A 19026-nucleotide genomic window follows, 5' to 3' on the forward strand; every position below is an offset into this window, starting at 1 on the left:
TGTTTCAGCAAACTAGGGGTTCGGGAAGGGAGAGTTACCTGGCGGACAGGTTCTCCTAGTGCAGTGAGTGGGGCAGGGTAGTTCTCAATTAGAGACACCTGGTGGAGGTTGTCAGAGCGCCAGGGCAGACAGGACACCATGGAGAAGGCATCTTCCAGTAGAAGACAGCTTTTCGCACACTTAGCCTTGTTCTTGATCAGTTCCTGTCAACACAAACAGAGGGAGAAATACATGGCCTAAGGCTTCCGAAAGGTGTCAACATGGACACTTAGAATCAGATGATGAGCACTAACCTTGAGCAAGGCCTGGTAGGTCTGAATCCTCTCCACTGGTCTCTGTAAGAAGGTGATGACATCCAGGACTGCAGTTTCGGGGGGCTCAGGGTGTGTTTCCGTGTTTTGCTGGAACACAACGTTCCATACGCGTGAATGTGAGTATGGAAAACTGGGAGCGTGTGAGTGCAAATTGTTTTTCTTGTGGGAGTGGGGGGGGGGGGGGTCGATTTTTGTGCATTATGGGTAAATTATTGGATTGCATACCTTGAAGTACTGCTGGATGGTCTTGTCAGTGACACAGGCCTCTGCCTGTGATTGGCCCACCATGTACTGCAGATACTTCTCAAAGTCCACTGCATGTTTGACCAGATGCATGGCCACGTCATCGTCAGTAGAACACTCACTCAGACTGGGCAGAATAGATCTGAGTATGGGGTAGGAAAATAAGGACAGTATTTAGAAAAGTAAAAAAAAATCTTACATTACATTTACACGAGTAAAAAAACGTCAGCACTAAAACCAGCTCTCCCTCTCAACAAAGAGAACAGGTGCGACCTCTCGTGCAAAGCCATGATGTCCTTTATATTGCGGAAGATGGTTTCTTTCTGGTTGATGATGTTGATAGGGACACGAGGGCTGGTGTCTAAGTGGTGCAGGTGGTGGGACATGAATTCCTTCATCTCCTTCACAAACTCTTGCTCCCCATCAATCAGCCCCTGGATTAATTGGCTAAAGACAGAAGGGAATGTAGACAGTTGTCTTTAAGAAACGATGTGAATCAAATATGCGGAACACACTGTAATCAAGCAATATTTGTTCACTCACCTTAGGGTTCTCCTGTAGTTCTCCCCTGTAGACTCTGGTACATCCAGCTCCTGATGTGGTGTCCTAATTTGTGGGAATGTCTCCTTTACAACAACAAAAAAACAATGAACGCTTGAATTAATGCACGGTGAAATATTATCATCACCTCTGCCGAATCCTGTTTACATGACGAAACACAAAACATGGTTGTTTGCACGGTCTAAACATGTCGACGTTGTCCATTTTATGCCCGTCCTTTATGCCCAACCAGGACATACTGATGACCTCATACCTTTCTCTTTTTCTCCAGGTATGCAGGAGAGACCCATCCTTGGCGTGAGGAGGTGGTCTTGGAGGGCTTGGTGCGGACCAGCCACTTCTCCGGGTGGACAGAGTCCAAGACCTCCACGTACTGACCCTCCTTCAACACAAAGCTCTCCTTGTTGCCACCTTGTTGAGGACTGCAGTTAGCTCTGGCCACGTATATATCAAATGTCTATGGAAAAGAGGTTGGTAAAAAAAAATGGTGGTTAACTGCTTGTCCAAGCAAATGTTAGTGTATAAGGACCAAGTATGATAAGGTCACTGTATTCATTGGTGAGATTTTAAAAAAGTATACTTTTTGTCTCAATGAAAAAATGATCAGAACAAAATTGTTGGAAAGAGGGCTCCACGTTCAAACCATACTGTACCTCTATTCTATCCTCGTCACAATCTGACTCCGAGCCAGAGCCTGTAAGAGCAGCAGGTGTGTGGGCATGATAGTGTTTGGGGGATGGAGTCCTCAACATGGCATCAGGTACTGATGGGACGTTCAGAAGTGGTGAGAGAAGTGTGCAAAGGTTAGCACCGTAATCTTTCCCTAAGTTATGAAATACTGTAGATAGCTTTCGACATACCAGAGATATTACATTTGTACTTTTGCCACTCTTACTTTGAATGAGCAGAGTGATTATAGAGTGGACTGGGTCAATTAGGTCCCTTTTTAGGGATTATTCAAAAAATCTAATCAAATACAACAGGTACCATGAAATGCTTACTTACCAACAATGCAGTTAAGAAAATAGAGTTAAGCAAATATTTACTGAATAAACTTTAGTAAAGAAAAGTTACACAATAAAATAACAATAACGAGGCGGTCAATGCAAATAGTCCGGGTTGCCATTTGGTTAATTGTTCAGCAGTCATATAGGGGTTGAAGCTGTTAAGGAGCCTTTTGGACTTAGGCTTGGCACTCCGGTACCGCTTGCCGTGCTGTAGCAGAGAGAACAGTCTGACTTGGATGGCTAGAGTCTGACCATTTTTGGGGCTTTCCTCTGACACAGCCTTGCATAGAAGCATGGATGGCAGGAAGCTTGGCCCCAGTGATGTACTGAGCCGTACGCACTACCTTGTGTACCGCCATACCAGGCGGTGACGTAACTGGTCAGGATGCTCTCGATGGTGCAGCTATATAACTTCTTTAGGATCTGGGGACCCATGCCAAAACATTTCAGTCTCCGGAGGAGGAATACGATAGTTTGTTGGTGATGTGGACACCAAAGAACTTGAAACTCTAGACCTGCTTCATTACAGCCTCGTTGATGTGAATGGGAGCTTGTTTGGCTCTCCTTTTCCTGTAGTCCACTATCAGCTCCTTTGTCTTACTCACATTGAGAGAGAGGTTGTTGTCCTGGCAACACACTGCCAGGTCTCTGACCTCCTCCCTATAGGCTGTCTCATCGTTGTCGTTGATCAGGCCCAACACCGTTGCGTCATCAGCTAATTTAATGATGGTGTTGGAATCGTGGGTGAACAGGGAGTACAGGAGGGGACTAAGCACGCACCCCTTGGTGGCCCCCGTGTTGAGGATCAGCATGGCAAATGGGTTGTGCCTAACCTTACCACCTGGGGGCGGCCCATCAGGAAGTCAAGGATCCAGTTGCAGAGGGAGGTGTTTAGTCCCAGGGTTCTTAGGTTAGTGATGAGCTTTGTGGGCGCTGTTGAATGCTGAGCTGTAGTCAATGAACAGCGTTCTCATATGGGTATTCCTTTTGTCCAGGTGGGTCTAGGGTTTCTGGGCTGATGGCGTTGATGGTGTTTCTGAATAAACGTTCCACTTGTTTTATTGTCTTGTTATTTTACCATGCATTATGGTGTATAATTTGTCAAATCAATACGAATCCGCATCTGTCATCTGAGTTTTTCGGAGCTGTTATAAGAAAATATGACGAACAAAAATGTGTAAAATGGTTTGGTCCATCGCCCATGAATGTTGTCAATTTCACTTTCTCTTGTCTTCAGCTCTATTAGAGAAGGTATTTTGTCTGCACTGCTAAAACATTAAACTATATTTCCATTTACAATTGTGAAATATATTCCTTGTAAATATTATTCATAAAGGAACATTGAGTCGGAATTATGTTTGTCTAGAATGTTATTCTTGTACACAAGCTCAATGGAATGTTCTTGAGCAGGAGCTGCTAGCTCTCGGTGTTGTTTTAGCATTCTATGCTAGCTGCGCAGCCTAACATTTGAGTCTTTTTTTTCCTTTGGTGAAACGAATTGTATTCTCACTGGTCAGGCACTGAAAGTGATATTGCTTTACTATCCAATAGGCACCGATGCAGTTAAGACACACATTGAACTGATGCCTATTTCTATACCTCAGTGCAGGTTACCCTTTTCTGTTTGAGAATTACAATGGGTTGTATCATCATTTTTTTATTCTTCATATCATAATGTATTATATGGTGTATAGTGTAGTCAGGTTAGGCAGGGTAGGCAGTGATTACCTTGTGAAAATCTAATAATATAAGCTTGATAAGCTAAATACAAGAGAATAAATATGATTTTTAATAAACACTTCATTTGGATAGTCAATCTGTAGATGCTCTACAGACTATCAGTAAGATATCAACTATCTACTACCCCTAACATTAACCCTTATCCTAATCCTAAACTTAACTCTTACCTTAAGGCTAAGGGATAAGGGTTAGCCCAAATATTAACCGTTACCCTAACCCTAGCCTTACCCTAACCCTTATTCCAAACCTAACCATAAACTTACTCAACAGATAGTAAAACGTATATATTTAACTCTTATTTTACCAGGTAAGTTGATAAAATAAGGGTTAAATTACATTTTTAAAAATTGGTTAAAAATAGTTGGTTGATAGTATGACCATCTGTAGAGGTAGGTAACCTAGCGGTTAGTGTTGGACCAGTAACTCGAATCCCCGAGCTGACAAGGTGAAAAAAAATCTGTTGATGTGCCCTTTAGCAAGGCACTTAACCATAATTGCTCCTCTAAGTCGCTGTGGATAACAGCGTCTGCTAAATTACTAAACTTTTTTTTTTAAATGACTATCAGAACTATCCAAATAACGTGTGACGTTTTTTGTTATCTAATGTTTTTTTCTCAATGATTCTGGTGCTTTTCATGCTCAATCTCAACATTTGCTACAACTGCCTCAACCTTCTTTCCGTACATTCAAAGCCATTAAAAGCCTTGATGCTAGCAACCATCTGACTCCAGTCACTGTTAGTGGAAAGGGTCATGCTTTGCCTAGCTTGAAATAGCTTCATTCAAGCCGTTTCCATATTTTGAGCATGTACATTGCCTAATCATGTTGTGTGGCTATTGCTGGGGTAAGCTGTGCACAGGCGAACACCATGACACCCTCTACTTCACTGCTAGAAGTCGGGCACGTGAACAGAGTGAGAACTGGATGGTCCACTTGTCTAACAATTTTACTGAGATTTTGACGTATCTTGGACATTTACTTTTGCTTTGTAGATGTAAGGAATGGGAATGATTTTGTCTTAGCTGAAAAGGTAAGACATAGCTAATATCTTGCTAGATATAAAGTGATACAGTGCATTCGGAAAGTATTCAGACCCCTTCACTTTTTCCACATTTTGTTACATTACAGCCTTATTCTAAAAATGATAAAATCATGTTTTCCCTCATCAATCTACACACAATACCCCATGAGGACAAAGTGAAAACAGGTTTTTAGAAAATGTTGCTAATTTATAAATGAAAAAAAACAGAAATACCTTATTTACATATGCATTCAGACCCTTTGCTATGAGACTTGAAATTGAGCTCAGGTGCATCCAGCTTCCATTGATTATCCTTGAGATTGGTCCAGCTATGGTAAATTCAATTGATTGGACATGATTTGTAAAGGCACACACCTATCTACAGTTGAAGTCAGAAGTTTACATACACTTAGGTTGGAGTAAAAAACAAACATTTTTCAACCACTCCACAAATGTCTTGTTAACAAACTATAGTTTTGGCAAGTTGGTTAGGACATCAACAATGTGCATTGACACAATTCATTTTTCCAAAAATTGTTTACAGATTATTTCACTGTATCACAATTCCAGTGGGTCAGAAGTCTACATAAACTCAAATGAAGGTGCCTTTAAACAGCTTGGAAAATTCCAGAAAATGATGTCATGGCTTTAGAAGCTTCTGATAGTTTAATTGACATCATTTGAGTCAATTGGAGGTGTACCTGTGGATGTATTTCAAGGCCTACCTTCAAACTCAGTGCCTCTTTGCTTGACATCATGGGAAAATCTAAACAAATCAGCAAAGACCTCAGAAGAAAAACATTGTAGACCTCCACAAGTCTGGTTCATCCTTCGGAGAAATATCCAAAAGCCTGAAGGTACCACGTTCATCTGTACAAACAATAGTATGCAAGTATAAACACCACGGGACCACGCAGCCGTCACACGACTCAGGAAGGAGACACATTCTGTCTCCTAGAAATGAACGTACTTTGGTGAGAAAAGTGCAAAGTGCTGGAGGAAACAAGAAGGCCGCTCAGCAAGGAAGAAGTCACTGCTCCAAAACTGCCATAAAAAAGCCAGATTATGGTTTGCAACTGCACATGGGGACACAGATCATACTTTTTGTAGAAATGTCCTCTGGTCTCTTGAAACAAAAATAGAACTGTTTGGCCATAATGACCATCATTATGTTTGGAGGAAAAAGGGGGAGGCTTGCAAGCTGAAGAACACCATCCCAACTGTGAAGCACGGGGGTGGCAGCATCATGTTGTGCGGGGTGTTTTGTTGCAGGAGGGACTGGTGCACTTCACAAAATAGATGGCACCATGAGGGAGGAAAATTATGTGGATATATTGAAGCAACCTCTCAAGACATCAGTCAGGAAGTTAAAGCTTGGTCGCAAATGGGTCTTCCAAATGAACAATGACTCCAAGCATACTTCCAAAGTTGTGGCAAAATGGCTTAAGGACAACACAGCCAAGGTATTGGAGTAACCGACACAAAACCCTGACCTCAATCCTATAGAACATTTTGGGTAGAACTGACAAAGTGTTTGCGAGCAAGGAGGCCTACAAACCTGACTTGGTTACACCAGCTCTGTCAGAGGAATGGGCAAAAATTCACCCAACTTATTGTGGGAAGCTTGTGGAAGGCTACCTGAAAAGTTTAACCCAAGTTAAACAATTTAAAGGCAATGCTACCAAATACTAATTGAGTGTATGTACACTTGTGACCCACTGGGAATGTGATGAAAGAAATAAAAGCTGAAATAAATCAGTCTCTACTATTATTTCCATTTATTTCCATTTCCATTTCACATTCTTAAAATAAAGTGGTGATCCTAAATTAGCGACTTTTTACCTGGATTAAATGTCAGGAATTTTGAAAAACTGAGTTTAAATGCATTTGGCTGGGGTGTATGTAAACTTCCAACTTCAACTGTAAGGTCCCACAGTTGACAGTGCGTGTCAGAGCAAAAACCAAGCCATGAGGTCAAACGAATTATAGCTCCGAGACAGGATTGTGTCGAGGCACAGATCTGGAGAAGGGTACCAAAACATTTCTGCAGCATTAAAGATCCCCAAGAATACAGTGGCCTCCATCATTCTTAAATGGAAGAAGTTTGGAACCACCAGGACTCTTCCTAGATCTGGCCGCCCGGCCAAACGGAGCAATTGGGGGAGAAGGGCCTTGGTCAGATAGGTGACCAAGAACCTGATGGTCACTCTGACAGAGCTCCAGTTCCTCTGTGGAGATGGGAGAACCTTCCAGAAGGACAACCATCTCTGCAGCACTCCACCAATCAGGCATTTATGGTAGAGTGGCCAGATGGAAGCCACTCCTCAGTAAAAAGGCACATGACAGCCCGCTTGGAGTTTGCCAAAAGGCACCTAAATGACTCTCAGACCATGAGAAACAAGATTCTCTGGTTTGATGAAACCAAGATTGAACTCTTTGGCCTGAATGCCAAGCGCCACATCTGGAGGAAACTTGAGACCATCCCTACGGTGAAGCATGGTGGTGGCAGCATTATGCTGTGGGGATGTTTTTCAGCAGCAGGGACTAGGAGACTATACAAGATTGAGGGAAAGATAAAGTGCAGAGATATCCACGATGAAAACCTGCTTCAGACCTCAGACTGGGCGAAGGTTCACCTTCCAACAGGACAACAACCCTAAGCACACAGCCAAAGACAACAGTCTCTGAATGTCCTTGCGTGGCCCAACCAGAACCAACCATCTTTGGAGAGACCTGAAAACAGCTGTGTTGTGATGTTCCCTATCCAACCTGACAGAGCTTGAGATGATCTGCAGAGAAGAATAGGAGAAACCCCCCCCAAAAAAAAAAAAAGTATTTTTTTATTTTCCCTTTATTTAACTAGGCATGTCAGTTAAGAACAAATTCGTATTTTCAATGACAGCCTAGGAACAGTGGGTTAACTGCCTGTTCAGGGGCAGAATGACAGATTTTGTAACTTGTCAGCTCAGGGGTTTGAACTTGCAACCTTCCAGTTACTAGTCCAACACCCTAACCACTAGGCTACCCTGCCGCCCAAATACATGTGTGCCAAGCCTGTAGCCTAATACCCAAGAAGACTCTAGGCTGTAATTGCTGCCAAAGGTGCTTCAACAAAGTACTTAGTAAAGGGTCTGAATATTTATGTAAATGTGATATTTCAGTTGTTTGTTTTCATTGAGCAAAAATGTCTCAAAACCTTTTTTTCCATTTTGGAATAAGGATGTTATGTAACAAAATGTGGAAAAAGTGAAGGGGTCTGAATACATTGTGAATAAACTGTATGTCGCATTTGCTATTTCGTTGTAAATATGTTTGCAAGTGTTAAAACTACAATGGATTACTTGCTTTGATTGTTGTTTCCAAGCAGCTAGCTAGTTAGTGTAGCAGGCTTGTTAGCTAGCTGACTGCGCCATGCATTGGTTTGTTTTATTTTAATATAAAATGTTGCTTCGCTATTCAGTTGTAACTAGCTATAACTTTATGTATCCTTGACATTGTGTTATATTTCTGATCTCCGTGATCAGAAAGCCACACATTTTATTAGCTAGCCGGCTAGCTAAGCTAGTCAGCTACTTCACTTCACACTAGTGGCATGGAGTAGCCATGATAATTGGTAGAATTGTAAATCCATTGTGAAAGGTTTTGGAGTTTGACTGGCGAATTATTCGGATGAAATGTGTCCATATATCAGTGTTTTAGTACCACCTATCAGCTGTAGCTGTGGATGCTACATCGGTTTATGGCTAAACTCAGTTTTTGTCAGATGATAGCAATGAAATAGGTCGCTATCAGAGGCTATTGCTTGTGTTTCTTGGCTACATTGGTATTTACATTTTCTGAAAATTGCTTGTCAATTTTGGTTAATAGCCTATGTAACTCTGGTTATTGGAGCTATCTATTGTATGGTGAATTTGGGCTCCACCAATGTTTATTTGTGAGTACTGTAGGTGTTTATCCAGCCACCGACCTCACTGCACGTCACTGGTATGCAAATTCTGGTGCCACATGCAATGCATGTGCACATGCACAAATACTTGTATAGGTCTAAGCATGACTGTGTCTTCTCCTATTGGAGAAGGTGCAGATGCAGTTAAACTAATGCCTGTTATTTTCTATTTATATAACTCTGTCTCAACTCTACACAAAACAATGCAGAGTGCAACCCATTATATGTGCATGATATTACATTACGGCCATTAGTGTTAAAGTGAATGGATTCAGTACAACATGTGAAATACCATCACCACAAAAGGTAACAACTCACTATTTAGATCTAACAACATAACAGAATATGGCTGACCTTTGGCCTTAAAATGCCTGGGTGGTTGAGCCGTGACTTTCTGTTCTTCATCCTCCTTATTGGATAACTGGTCCTGTGACTTAATGGCTTCCTTTTCCCTGTGGGAATATATTTTCTTATTAACAAACGATAATGCCATAGAACAGGAGGATATAGTTACATGTTAAATTATGATTTTGAATGGCTTACCTGGGGTGATATTTGGGGATTATGTCAGCAGGCTCTATGAAATCTGGAGCTGTATCGTAGTCAGAGGGACTAGACACTGGGGAAACAGAGAAAAATCAATTATAATTGTCAGTTAAAGGGGCAATCTGCAATAACAAAGCGGCCACCCCGCTACTGCTTTGGTGAACATCTGGGGGATGGGACTGGAGAAATGTAAGTACAATCCAATTTATTGACAGAGCTATGGATGCAAGGAATGACCATCGATGAGATCAAAATGATAGTTTTAACCATGTTTTGAGGGTATACAGCAGAGGTGGCATGCCCACAGATGGCATAGGAGCACGTGCCCCCTCAGATTTGTTCTGTATTTTTTACATTTTTTATAGAAAATAAGATCATTTGTTTTTCTCTCTGTAATACCACTAGCCACTTAACAATTGTATGAAGTTGGTTTTCACTAGCCCAGATAGGTTCCCAATCTCCCAACCTCATAAGTAGCTTGTCTAACCATTTTAGCTGGCATGCCTGCTGGCAAGATTGGTAGACTTAGAAAAGCAAGCAATAAACTAAATGTACTGAATAAGACTTCCCAGATTTTAGCAGAGATACCATATTTAGTTTCTTTAAAAAAAGAAACAACAGTCAGGAGGACACAGACAGTTTAAAAGATATGCAGAAAAATGACAATATTTTTTACATAGAATTACGCTTAATGATTTTGGCTCTAGATTGCAGGAAAAAGCTGTTTCTGAATTCTCCAACTTACGGACCTGAGACATAGCCCCTCTACGGACCGCCCCCCAGTCATCCTCACGTACTTTGTGCCCCCTCAGACTTATGGGGTGCATGATGCTCCTGTATACAGTGTTTTCTTTTCAATTGCATTGTTTACAAAATGGAGTAAAAAAGCTTATATTTTGGGATCTGATGGGCTACGACAGTTGAATGAAGCTCGTGAGTCATTTACACATTACATTCTTCAAGAATCAATGGGAATATATCATTAATTTAGTCCAAAAAGGGGATGGAAAAATGGCCCCTTTAATAAGACAAAGATGAATATCAGTCTATCAACAAACAGCTAAACTCACTCCTAGCAAATGCAGACACAATTACTGCATATGACCCAGGTCACGTATTAAGGACATCTATAAGGTTTCTAACTTGACTTACTAGAGCTGGCGGCAATAAGGGAGGCCCTCCTCCTCTCCTGCAGGGTCATGCGGGGATCCTCCTTGGTTAGATTGTAGGTCTGCCACAGGGAGATCCCCTCGCACTCCACAGAATCCACAGAATCCACAGTCTCCTTCCCAGGAGTGGAGGTCTGGACTGGCTGGAGAGGGCCAATGGAGGCCAAGACTGGATGCACAGAAGGGGTGGAGGGCTGGGATGGGGCTGCGGGCCTCTGGGTAGAAGATGGAGGCATTTGAGATTCACCCACAGTAATGTTACCATTATATGAGGACACACCAAACGTGTTCACCACCTCACAGGTATAGACCCCAGTGTCTATGGCAGACATGTTGATGATCACCAGTGTGCAAACGCCATCCTCTGAGGTGTTCATGCGGTGGCGTTGGTCTCCTATGACCTCCTGGCTGTTCTTCAGCCAGCGTACTGTGTTGAGCTTCCCTTCCACCTTACACTCCAGCTCGAGGGTACCATTGTTCTCAGCACTCTGGTTCTTAAACACCTGCTTGAAGATGGGCCGCATGTCTTTGCGGGTCTTGTATCCCTTGAAAGCTGCCTGGATCTTGATGACAGCTTCCAACATATCATGTTCGTCCTCGACACTGTCAAGTGCAATCTCGTCAACTTGCTGAGTCATCTGTAGCCCCTTGGGAACTCCAGCAACAGCGACTACAGGCTTGCTGGTCTTCTGGTTGACTGTTACCTGGGTGTGGCCCTCTGTGAAGGACTCCTCTGAGATATGGAGTTGGTTATCATCCTCCACCATCTTGGGTTTTTCAGTCTCCTGCACTGTAGACCTTACTGGCTGTTGATCCCTCTGTTCTATCTCTGTCTCCTTCACCATAGACTTCACTGGCTGTTTATCTTGATGGTCTATTTCTATATCCATCTTCTTTTTAGATCTAAATATCTGATCGGACACTATAGATGATCGTCTTGCTGGTGGAACTGGCTGTTTTCTTACCTCATCTAACCCAGTATCTGAAACTGACACTACAGACATTCGTCTGACTGGTGGAACTGGCTGTTTCCTCACCTCGTCTAACCCAGCATCTGACACTACAGATGCTCGTCTCACTGGTGGAACTGGCTGTTTCCTCACCACTTGCTCTATCCCAGCATCTGACACTACAGATGCTCGTCTCACTGGTGGAACTGGCTGTTTCCTCACCTCGTCTAACCCAGCATCTGAAACTACAGACGCTCGTCTCACTGGTGGAATTGGCTGTTTCCTCACCTCATCTATCCCAGTATCCGAAACTGAAACTACAGACGCTCGTCTGACTGGTGGAATTGGCTGTTTCCTCACCTCGTCTATCCCAGTACCCGAAACTGAAACTACAGACGCTCGTCTCGCTGGTGGAACTGGCTGTTTCCTCACCTCGTCTACCCCAGTATCCGAAGCTGAAACTACAGACGCTCGTCTGACTGGTGGAACTGGCTGTTTCCTCACCTCGTCTACCCCAGTATCCGAAGCTGAAACTACAGACGCTCGTCTGACTGGTGGAACTGGCTGTTTCCTCACCTCGTCTACCCCAGTATCCGAAGCTGAAACTACAGACGCTCGTCTGACTGGTGGAACTGGCTGTTTCCTCACCTCATCTACCCCAGTATCCGAAACTGAAACTACAGACGCTCGTCTGACTGGTGGAATTGGCTGTTTCCTCACCTCATCTACCCCAGTATCCGAAACTGAAACTACAGACGCTCGTCTGACTGGTGGAATTGGCTGTTTCCTCACCTCGTCTATCACAGTACCCGAAACTGAAACTACAGACGCTCGTCTCGCTGGTGGAACTGGCTGTTTCCTCACCTCGTCTACCCCAGTATCCGAAACTGAAACTACAGATGCTCGTCTGACTGGTGGAACTGGCTGTTTCCTCACCTCGTCTACCCCACTATCCGAAGCTGAAACTACAGATGCTCGTCTGACTGGTGGAACTGGCTGTTTCCTCACCTCGTCTACCCCAGTATCCGAAACTGAAACTACAGACGCTCGTCTGACTGGTGGAACTGGCTGTTTCCTCACCTCGTCTACCCCAGTATCCGAAGCTGAAACTACAGATGCTCGTCTCGCTGGTGGAACTGGCTGTTTCCTCACCTCGTCTACCCCAGTATCCGAAGCTGAAACTACAGACGCTCGTCTGACTGGTTGTACTGGCTGTTTCCTCACCTCGTCTACCCCAGTATCCGAAACTGAAACTACAGACGCTCGTCTCGCTGGTGGAACTGGTTGTTTCACCACTTGGTCTATCCCAGCATCTGACACTACAGACGCTCGTCTCGCTGGTGGAACTGGTTGTTTCACCACTTGGTCTATCCCAGCATCTGACACTACAGACGCTCGTCTCGCTGGTGGAACTGGTTGTTTCACCACTTGGTCTATCCCAGCATCTGACACTACAGACGCTCGCCTGACTGGTTGTACTGGCTGTTTCCTCACCTCGTCTACCCCAGTATCTGAAACGGAAACTACAGATGCTCGTCTCGCTGGTGGAACTGGTTGTTTCACCACTTGGTCTATCCCAGCATCTGACACTACAGATGCTTGTCTCACTGGTGGAACTGGCTGTTTCCTCACCTCATCTACCCCAACATCCGACACTATAGATGCTCGTCTCACTGGTGGAATTGGCTGTTTCCTCACCTCATCTACCCCAACATCCGACACTATAGATGCTCGTCTCACTGGTTGAATTGGCTGTTTCCTCACCTCATCTACCCCAACATCCGACGCTATAGATGCTCGTCTCACTGGTGAAACTGGTTGTTTCACCACTTGCTCTATCCCAGCATCTGACACTACTGATGCTTGTCTCACTGGTGGAACTGGTTGTTTCCTCATCTCGTCTACCCCAGTATCTGACATAGATGCTTGTCTCACTAGTGGAACTGGTTGTTTCACCACTTGGTCTATTCCAGTATCTGACATTATAGATGCTTGTCTCACTGGGGGCACTGGCTGTTTCACCATGTGGTCTACTTCAATCTCTTTAACCATAGACTTCAATGGCTTTTTTTCCTCTGTGTCCCCCACCAGAGCTCTTACTGTCTGTTTGACTTGCTGTTTCTCCTGCTGGTCTACCATAGTCTCCTTACCTATAGACCTTACTGACTGTTTCTCATGTAGGTCCACCACTGTCTCTGCCTCAGGCTCCAGGTCTTTCTCTGACCCCACAATGGATGCCCAGATCATGCCCTGTTTCTTTGGCCCTGGTGGAGGTGTGGGAGAGGCAGCCTTCGTGGGAGACTTTGTCTTGGGAGGTTCTGTCTTGGCTGGGAGAGGCTTTACTGCCACAGAGGCAGTGGTCTTCACACCACCTGCCTGGCACGTGTAGCTGCCACTGTCCTCGGGCTCCAGCTCCAGGATGTGTAGCTGAAATACACAGCCGTCCTGCTTCAACTGGTACTTCCTGTTGGGCCTGAGAGGCAGCCGGCCCTTCCTCCACTGGACTGGGACTCCAGGCTTAGACAGTTCACAGGACAGGGAGGCTGTGCCCCCTTCCTCTACCTCCACAGCCTGCAGCTCTTCTTCAAAGTATGGAGGCAGCTCTGGAGAGACGGAGCAATTAGGGAATCGAAAATCAATGTTACATTTGAACAATATTAGGGTGAGTAATGCAAAGAGAGAATTCAGAATACTGTAACCCCTGAGATAAACCTGAGTTCCTGGTTATGTTAATTCTCTCTAGACAATGGGAAATCCTTACCTGTGACAGTCAGATTGACACTGCTCTGCATGTCTCCAGTATCACAAGAGTATATCCCAGAGTCATCTGGGTCCACATTGTGGATGAGAAGCAGGTTGAGCTTGCCCTCCTTACGGTTCTCATACTTGTCTCCGTTTAGGAGGGGCATGTTGTTGCGTCTCCATGTGACAGGGGTAGTGAGGTCAGAGGTCGTACAGGATAAGGTGGCCGTCTCTCCTTCCATGATGACGGTGTCCCGAGGCTTCTTCTCAATGAGTACTTTAACTGGACACAGAGGAGAGTCAACTCTCAAAACGTGTACACATATATTAGTATTTATACTTTATACTTCTTGGAGTTTTGTTGCACTGAATATGACTGTAATGAGGTGTGATTCCTCTACATGCAGCGGTGTATGCTATTACACAACCAATCACACACATACCTTTCACAGACACAGAGGCGGTGGTCTCCACACAGCCTGCCTGGCACGTGTAGCTGCCACTGTCGTCGGACTTCAGCTCCAGGATGTATAGCTGAAACACACAGCCGTCCTGCTTCATCTGGTACTTCCTGTTGGGCCGGAGAGGCAGCCGGCCCTTCCTCCACTGGACTGGGACTCCAGGCTTAGACAGCTCACAGGACAGGAAGGCTGTTTCCCCTTCCTCAGCCTCCACAGCCTGGAGCTCCTCCTCAAAGTATGGAGGCAGCTCTGGAGAGATAATACGGAATTCCAAATCTTTGTTCCATTTGAACAATGTCAGGGTGAGTAATACAAAGACAGTAATATAATTCAGAATATTTTATTGTAATGTTGTAATTATGTAGATACATTTATCTGTGAATTCTGAAAAGCTATTCAAGGATTGTTCCATAAGGTTGTGTTTTTAGGGAGTGGTATTGGTTCTTGTAAAATACCTTTCATTTGATTCCATATTAATAGTATACTTAACAATTACATTGTTTATGTTCTTAGCTTTAATCTTTGAAATTAGACACTTAAAACGATTCTGGGGATAAGCATGCACATCTTCAATATGTTCCCATTGTGTAACGTCATTCGTCTGTTGAATGAAGAGAGTCAGACCGAAATGCAGCGTGTAGGTTACTCATGACTTTAATGAAAGTATCGCGGTACATGAAATAACTGAACTAAATACAAAAACAACAAACGGAACGTGAAACCTATTACAGCCTATCTGGTGAACACTACACAGAGACAGGAACAAACACCCACCAAATACAACGCAAACTCAGGTTACCTAAATACGGTTCCCAATCAGAGACAACGACAAGCACCTGACTCTGATTGAGAATCGCCTCAGGCAGCTAAGCCTAACCAGACACACCCCTAATCAGCCGCAATCCCAAATAATACAAACCCCAATACGAATACAACATATAAACCCATGTCACACCCTGGCCTACCTAAACATATAACAAAACACAAAATACAATGACCAAGGCATGACACATTGTTCCTCTTCAGTGCATTTAACTATGTCGCAAGCAAAGGTATCGGGTAGCAAGTTGATTAAAACCTCCCTCAGACTTATGTACAGTAGATGTAAAACTTTCCTTTTTATTCTATGAATGTCTTCTGTGGGGTAATTGATATAACTGAAAATAGATACAAACATGTTGGAAGCAATGTCATTCTAAAGAGGTTTATTCTACCTGTAAGATTTATGGGAAGATTATTCCATTTAATTAGATCTACTTTCATATTATTGAGTAATGGAATAAAATTATCTTCATATATTTTTTGTGTTTTTTGACTTATTAAGCATCCTAAGTATTTAATCTTTTTTTGTGGTACACCTAAAGGATTGCTGTAGATTATGAGTTATTATTTTTCCTATCAACATTATTTCATTTTCTCCAAGTTAATTTTATATCCTTAGAATGTAGAGTATTCTGAAAATATTTTTGGCAAAGGGGGCATTGAGTTTTCAATATTGGTCAGGAGATCTGCAAAGAAGTTTAGTTTATATTAATGTTTACATTGGGGTCTTGTCTAATTATTTCTGCAAGCGGTTCAATTGCCCGTACAAACAGGAAGGGGGAGAGGGGACATCCCTGTTTTGTGCCCCCTGCCTTTGGATATTTATACAATATTTTCATAAAATGTATTTTCTTCAGCTGGAATGCTGAAAGCTTTCAAAGTTTTTAATAGGAAAAGGTTATTCGAAACACAGCTGATTCAAATAATCTAAGCTTGATGATGAGTTGGTTATTTGAATCGTGCTAGGGCAAACATGTACAAAGGAGGAGCACCAGGACCGAGTTTGGGAAACCCTGTCCTAATGTACGCCTTAAAGGAATCGCAAATTATATCAGGGGTCAGCTTTTCCCTGTCCCCTCTGTCTGCGTTTGTAACGGTAAACCTTTTAATCTTTCGTTGACATATTTAACGCATTTCGGGTCTATAAGATGTGCGCTGTTCATTCTCCAAATTCTGTCGCTAAGTGCATTTTCTATTGGTGTAATTAAACATGATACCGGAGAATGATCCAGTATCACTATATCATGATTTTTCTTTATCCAGTAAATTGCTGAGTGCCTTTTTAGAGAAAAAACATGTAGTCAATTCTTGAATAGCGTTTCTCTTGAGACAAAAATGAATAGTCTTTTGTAGGTGGGAATAGTCATCTGCAGGTGTCCTGTAAAGAATTTGTAGAGATAACATTTTTCAGCCTCTTTGGAGGCTCCCTTTTTTATTACTACGTCAGTCAATCTTATCGAATGTATGATTTAGGTCACATGCTAAAATAATAGTTCCTGTCTGGATTTGATCTAATATAGTATGAATTACATCTATAAAAAAACACCAGATTTGCCACTGGTGGGATATACTATGAAATCAATGTGTATTTTTCACCATGTAAAGTACAATTAACTCAATTTTAGAAAATGGCCTTTTTCGTCCATGTGCTGGGATATAAGGGGAAATGGTATATTCTCATTTACCAGGATGCCTACACCTCTGCTGCTACTACAGTAGGTGGCAGCATAGGCCTCTCCAACCCAGCTCCTCTTTAGATGTTCAATTTCTCCTTTAAAAAAACTCTTGCAAGAAAACCATATCTGCTGAAAATCTCTTTAAGTGTTTGCAAACCTAGATGCTTTTTTCCCTGTGCATATTCCATTTGATAAATTAGATATGGTTGGTCTTTACTTGTATAGAATATGTCAAAATGACATATGAAGGCAGCGGGCATTCCATAGAAGGGGAGGATCACAGTATAAAACAGTTATTTTATACATTACATACAGTAACAGTCCAAGGTTTGGACACACCTACTCATTCAAGGGTTTTTCTTTATTTGTACTATTTTCTACTTTGTAGAATAATAGCAAAGACATCAAAACTATGAAATAACACATATGGAATCAAGCAAAAAAGTGTTGAACAAATACAAATACACTACCTTTCAAAAGTTTGGGGTCACTTAGAAGTGTCCTTATTTTGAAAGAAAAGCACATTTTCTTCCATTAAAATCACATCTAATTGATTAGAAATACAGTGTAGACATTGTTAATGATGTAAATGACTATAATAGCTGGAAACAGCTGATTTTTCAAATGAAATATCTACATAGGCGTACAGAGGCCCATTATCAGCAACCATCACTCCTGTGTTCCAATGTCACGTTGTGTTAGCTAATCCAAATTTATCATTTTAAAAGGCTAATTGATCATTATAAAACCCTTTTGCAACTAGAGTGTCTAGTTTGAGAAACAGACACCTCACAAGTCCTCAACTGGCAGCTTCATTACCTGCAAAACACCAGTCTCAACGTCAACAGTGAAGAGGTGACTCCGGGATGCTGGCCTTCTGGGCAGAGTTGCAAAGAAAAAGCCAGATCTCAGACTGGCCAATAAAAAGAAAAGATTAATATGGGCAAAATAACACAGACACTGGATAGGGGAAATCTGCCTAGAAGGCCAGCATCCCAGAGTCGCCTCTTCACTGTTGACATTGAGACTGGTGTTTTGCGGGTACTATGTAATGAAGCTGCCAGTTGAGGACTTGTGAGGCATCTATTTCTCATACTAGACTCTCTAATGTACTTGTCCTCTTGCTCAGTTGTGCACCAGGGCCTCCCACTCCTCTTTCTATTCTGGTAAGAGTCCGTTTGCGCTGTTCTGTGAAGGGAGTAGTGCACAGTGGCAAACAGTTTCTTGGCAATTTCTCGCATCGAATAGCCTTCATTTCTCAGAACAATAGACTGATGAGTTTCAGAAGAAAGTTATTTGTTTCTGGCCATTTTGAGCCAGTAATGGAACCCACAAATGCTGATGCTCCAGATACTCAACTAGTCTAAAGAAGGCCAGTTTTATTACTTCTTAAATCAGAACAATCGTTTTCAGCTATAATAACATAATTGCAAAAGGGTTTTCTAATGATCAATTAGTCTTTTAAAACTATAAACTTGGATTAGCTAACAATACGTGCCATTGAAACACAGGAGTGCATGCTATTCAACGGATCCCTCCCCGCACCTGCTAACCCATCCAGCAACACTACTCTGGATGGCTCTGACTTAGAATACCTGGACAACTACAAACTGGATGCAGTCTATCACAGTGCCATCCGTTTTGTCACCAAAGCCCCATACACTACCCACCATTGCAACCTGTACGCTCTCGTTGGTTGGCTCTCGCTTCATACTCGTCGCCAAACCCACTGGCTACAGGTTATCTACAAGTCTCTGCTCGGTAAAGCCCCGCCTTTTCTCAGCTCACTGGTCACCATAGCAGCACCCACTCGTAGCACGCGCTCCAG

At 42.9% G+C, this 19026-nt stretch overlaps 1 protein-coding gene across 4 annotated transcripts in view; it reads right to left on the reverse strand.

Moving 5' to 3' along the window:
* Nucleotides 1-19026, reverse strand: part of obscna (obscurin, cytoskeletal calmodulin and titin-interacting RhoGEF a) — a 91540-nt gene that overhangs the window by 26438 nt on the left and 46076 nt on the right. For all 4 annotated transcript variants that reach the window (XM_046301598.1, XM_046301595.1, XM_046301594.1 and 1 more), the window contains 12 exons: nucleotides 14683-14949; nucleotides 14259-14522; nucleotides 10531-14100; nucleotides 9376-9451; nucleotides 9187-9284; nucleotides 1772-1881; nucleotides 1372-1575; nucleotides 1101-1183; nucleotides 831-1004; nucleotides 540-699; nucleotides 294-401; nucleotides 39-203 (listed from right to left, as the gene is read on the reverse strand). In XM_046301598.1, coding sequence (XP_046157554.1) covers nucleotides 39-203; nucleotides 294-401; nucleotides 540-699; nucleotides 831-1004; nucleotides 1101-1183; nucleotides 1372-1575; nucleotides 1772-1881; nucleotides 9187-9284; nucleotides 9376-9451; nucleotides 10531-14100; nucleotides 14259-14522; nucleotides 14683-14949 — 5279 coding nt within the window. The remainder of the gene's footprint in view (nucleotides 1-38; nucleotides 204-293; nucleotides 402-539; nucleotides 700-830; nucleotides 1005-1100; nucleotides 1184-1371; nucleotides 1576-1771; nucleotides 1882-9186; nucleotides 9285-9375; nucleotides 9452-10530; nucleotides 14101-14258; nucleotides 14523-14682; nucleotides 14950-19026) is intronic.

The sequence above is a fragment of the Oncorhynchus gorbuscha genome, linkage group LG15, assembly GCF_021184085.1.
Source record: "Oncorhynchus gorbuscha isolate QuinsamMale2020 ecotype Even-year linkage group LG15, OgorEven_v1.0, whole genome shotgun sequence".
In the NCBI taxonomy this organism is placed as follows: Eukaryota; Metazoa; Chordata; class Actinopteri; order Salmoniformes; family Salmonidae; genus Oncorhynchus; species Oncorhynchus gorbuscha.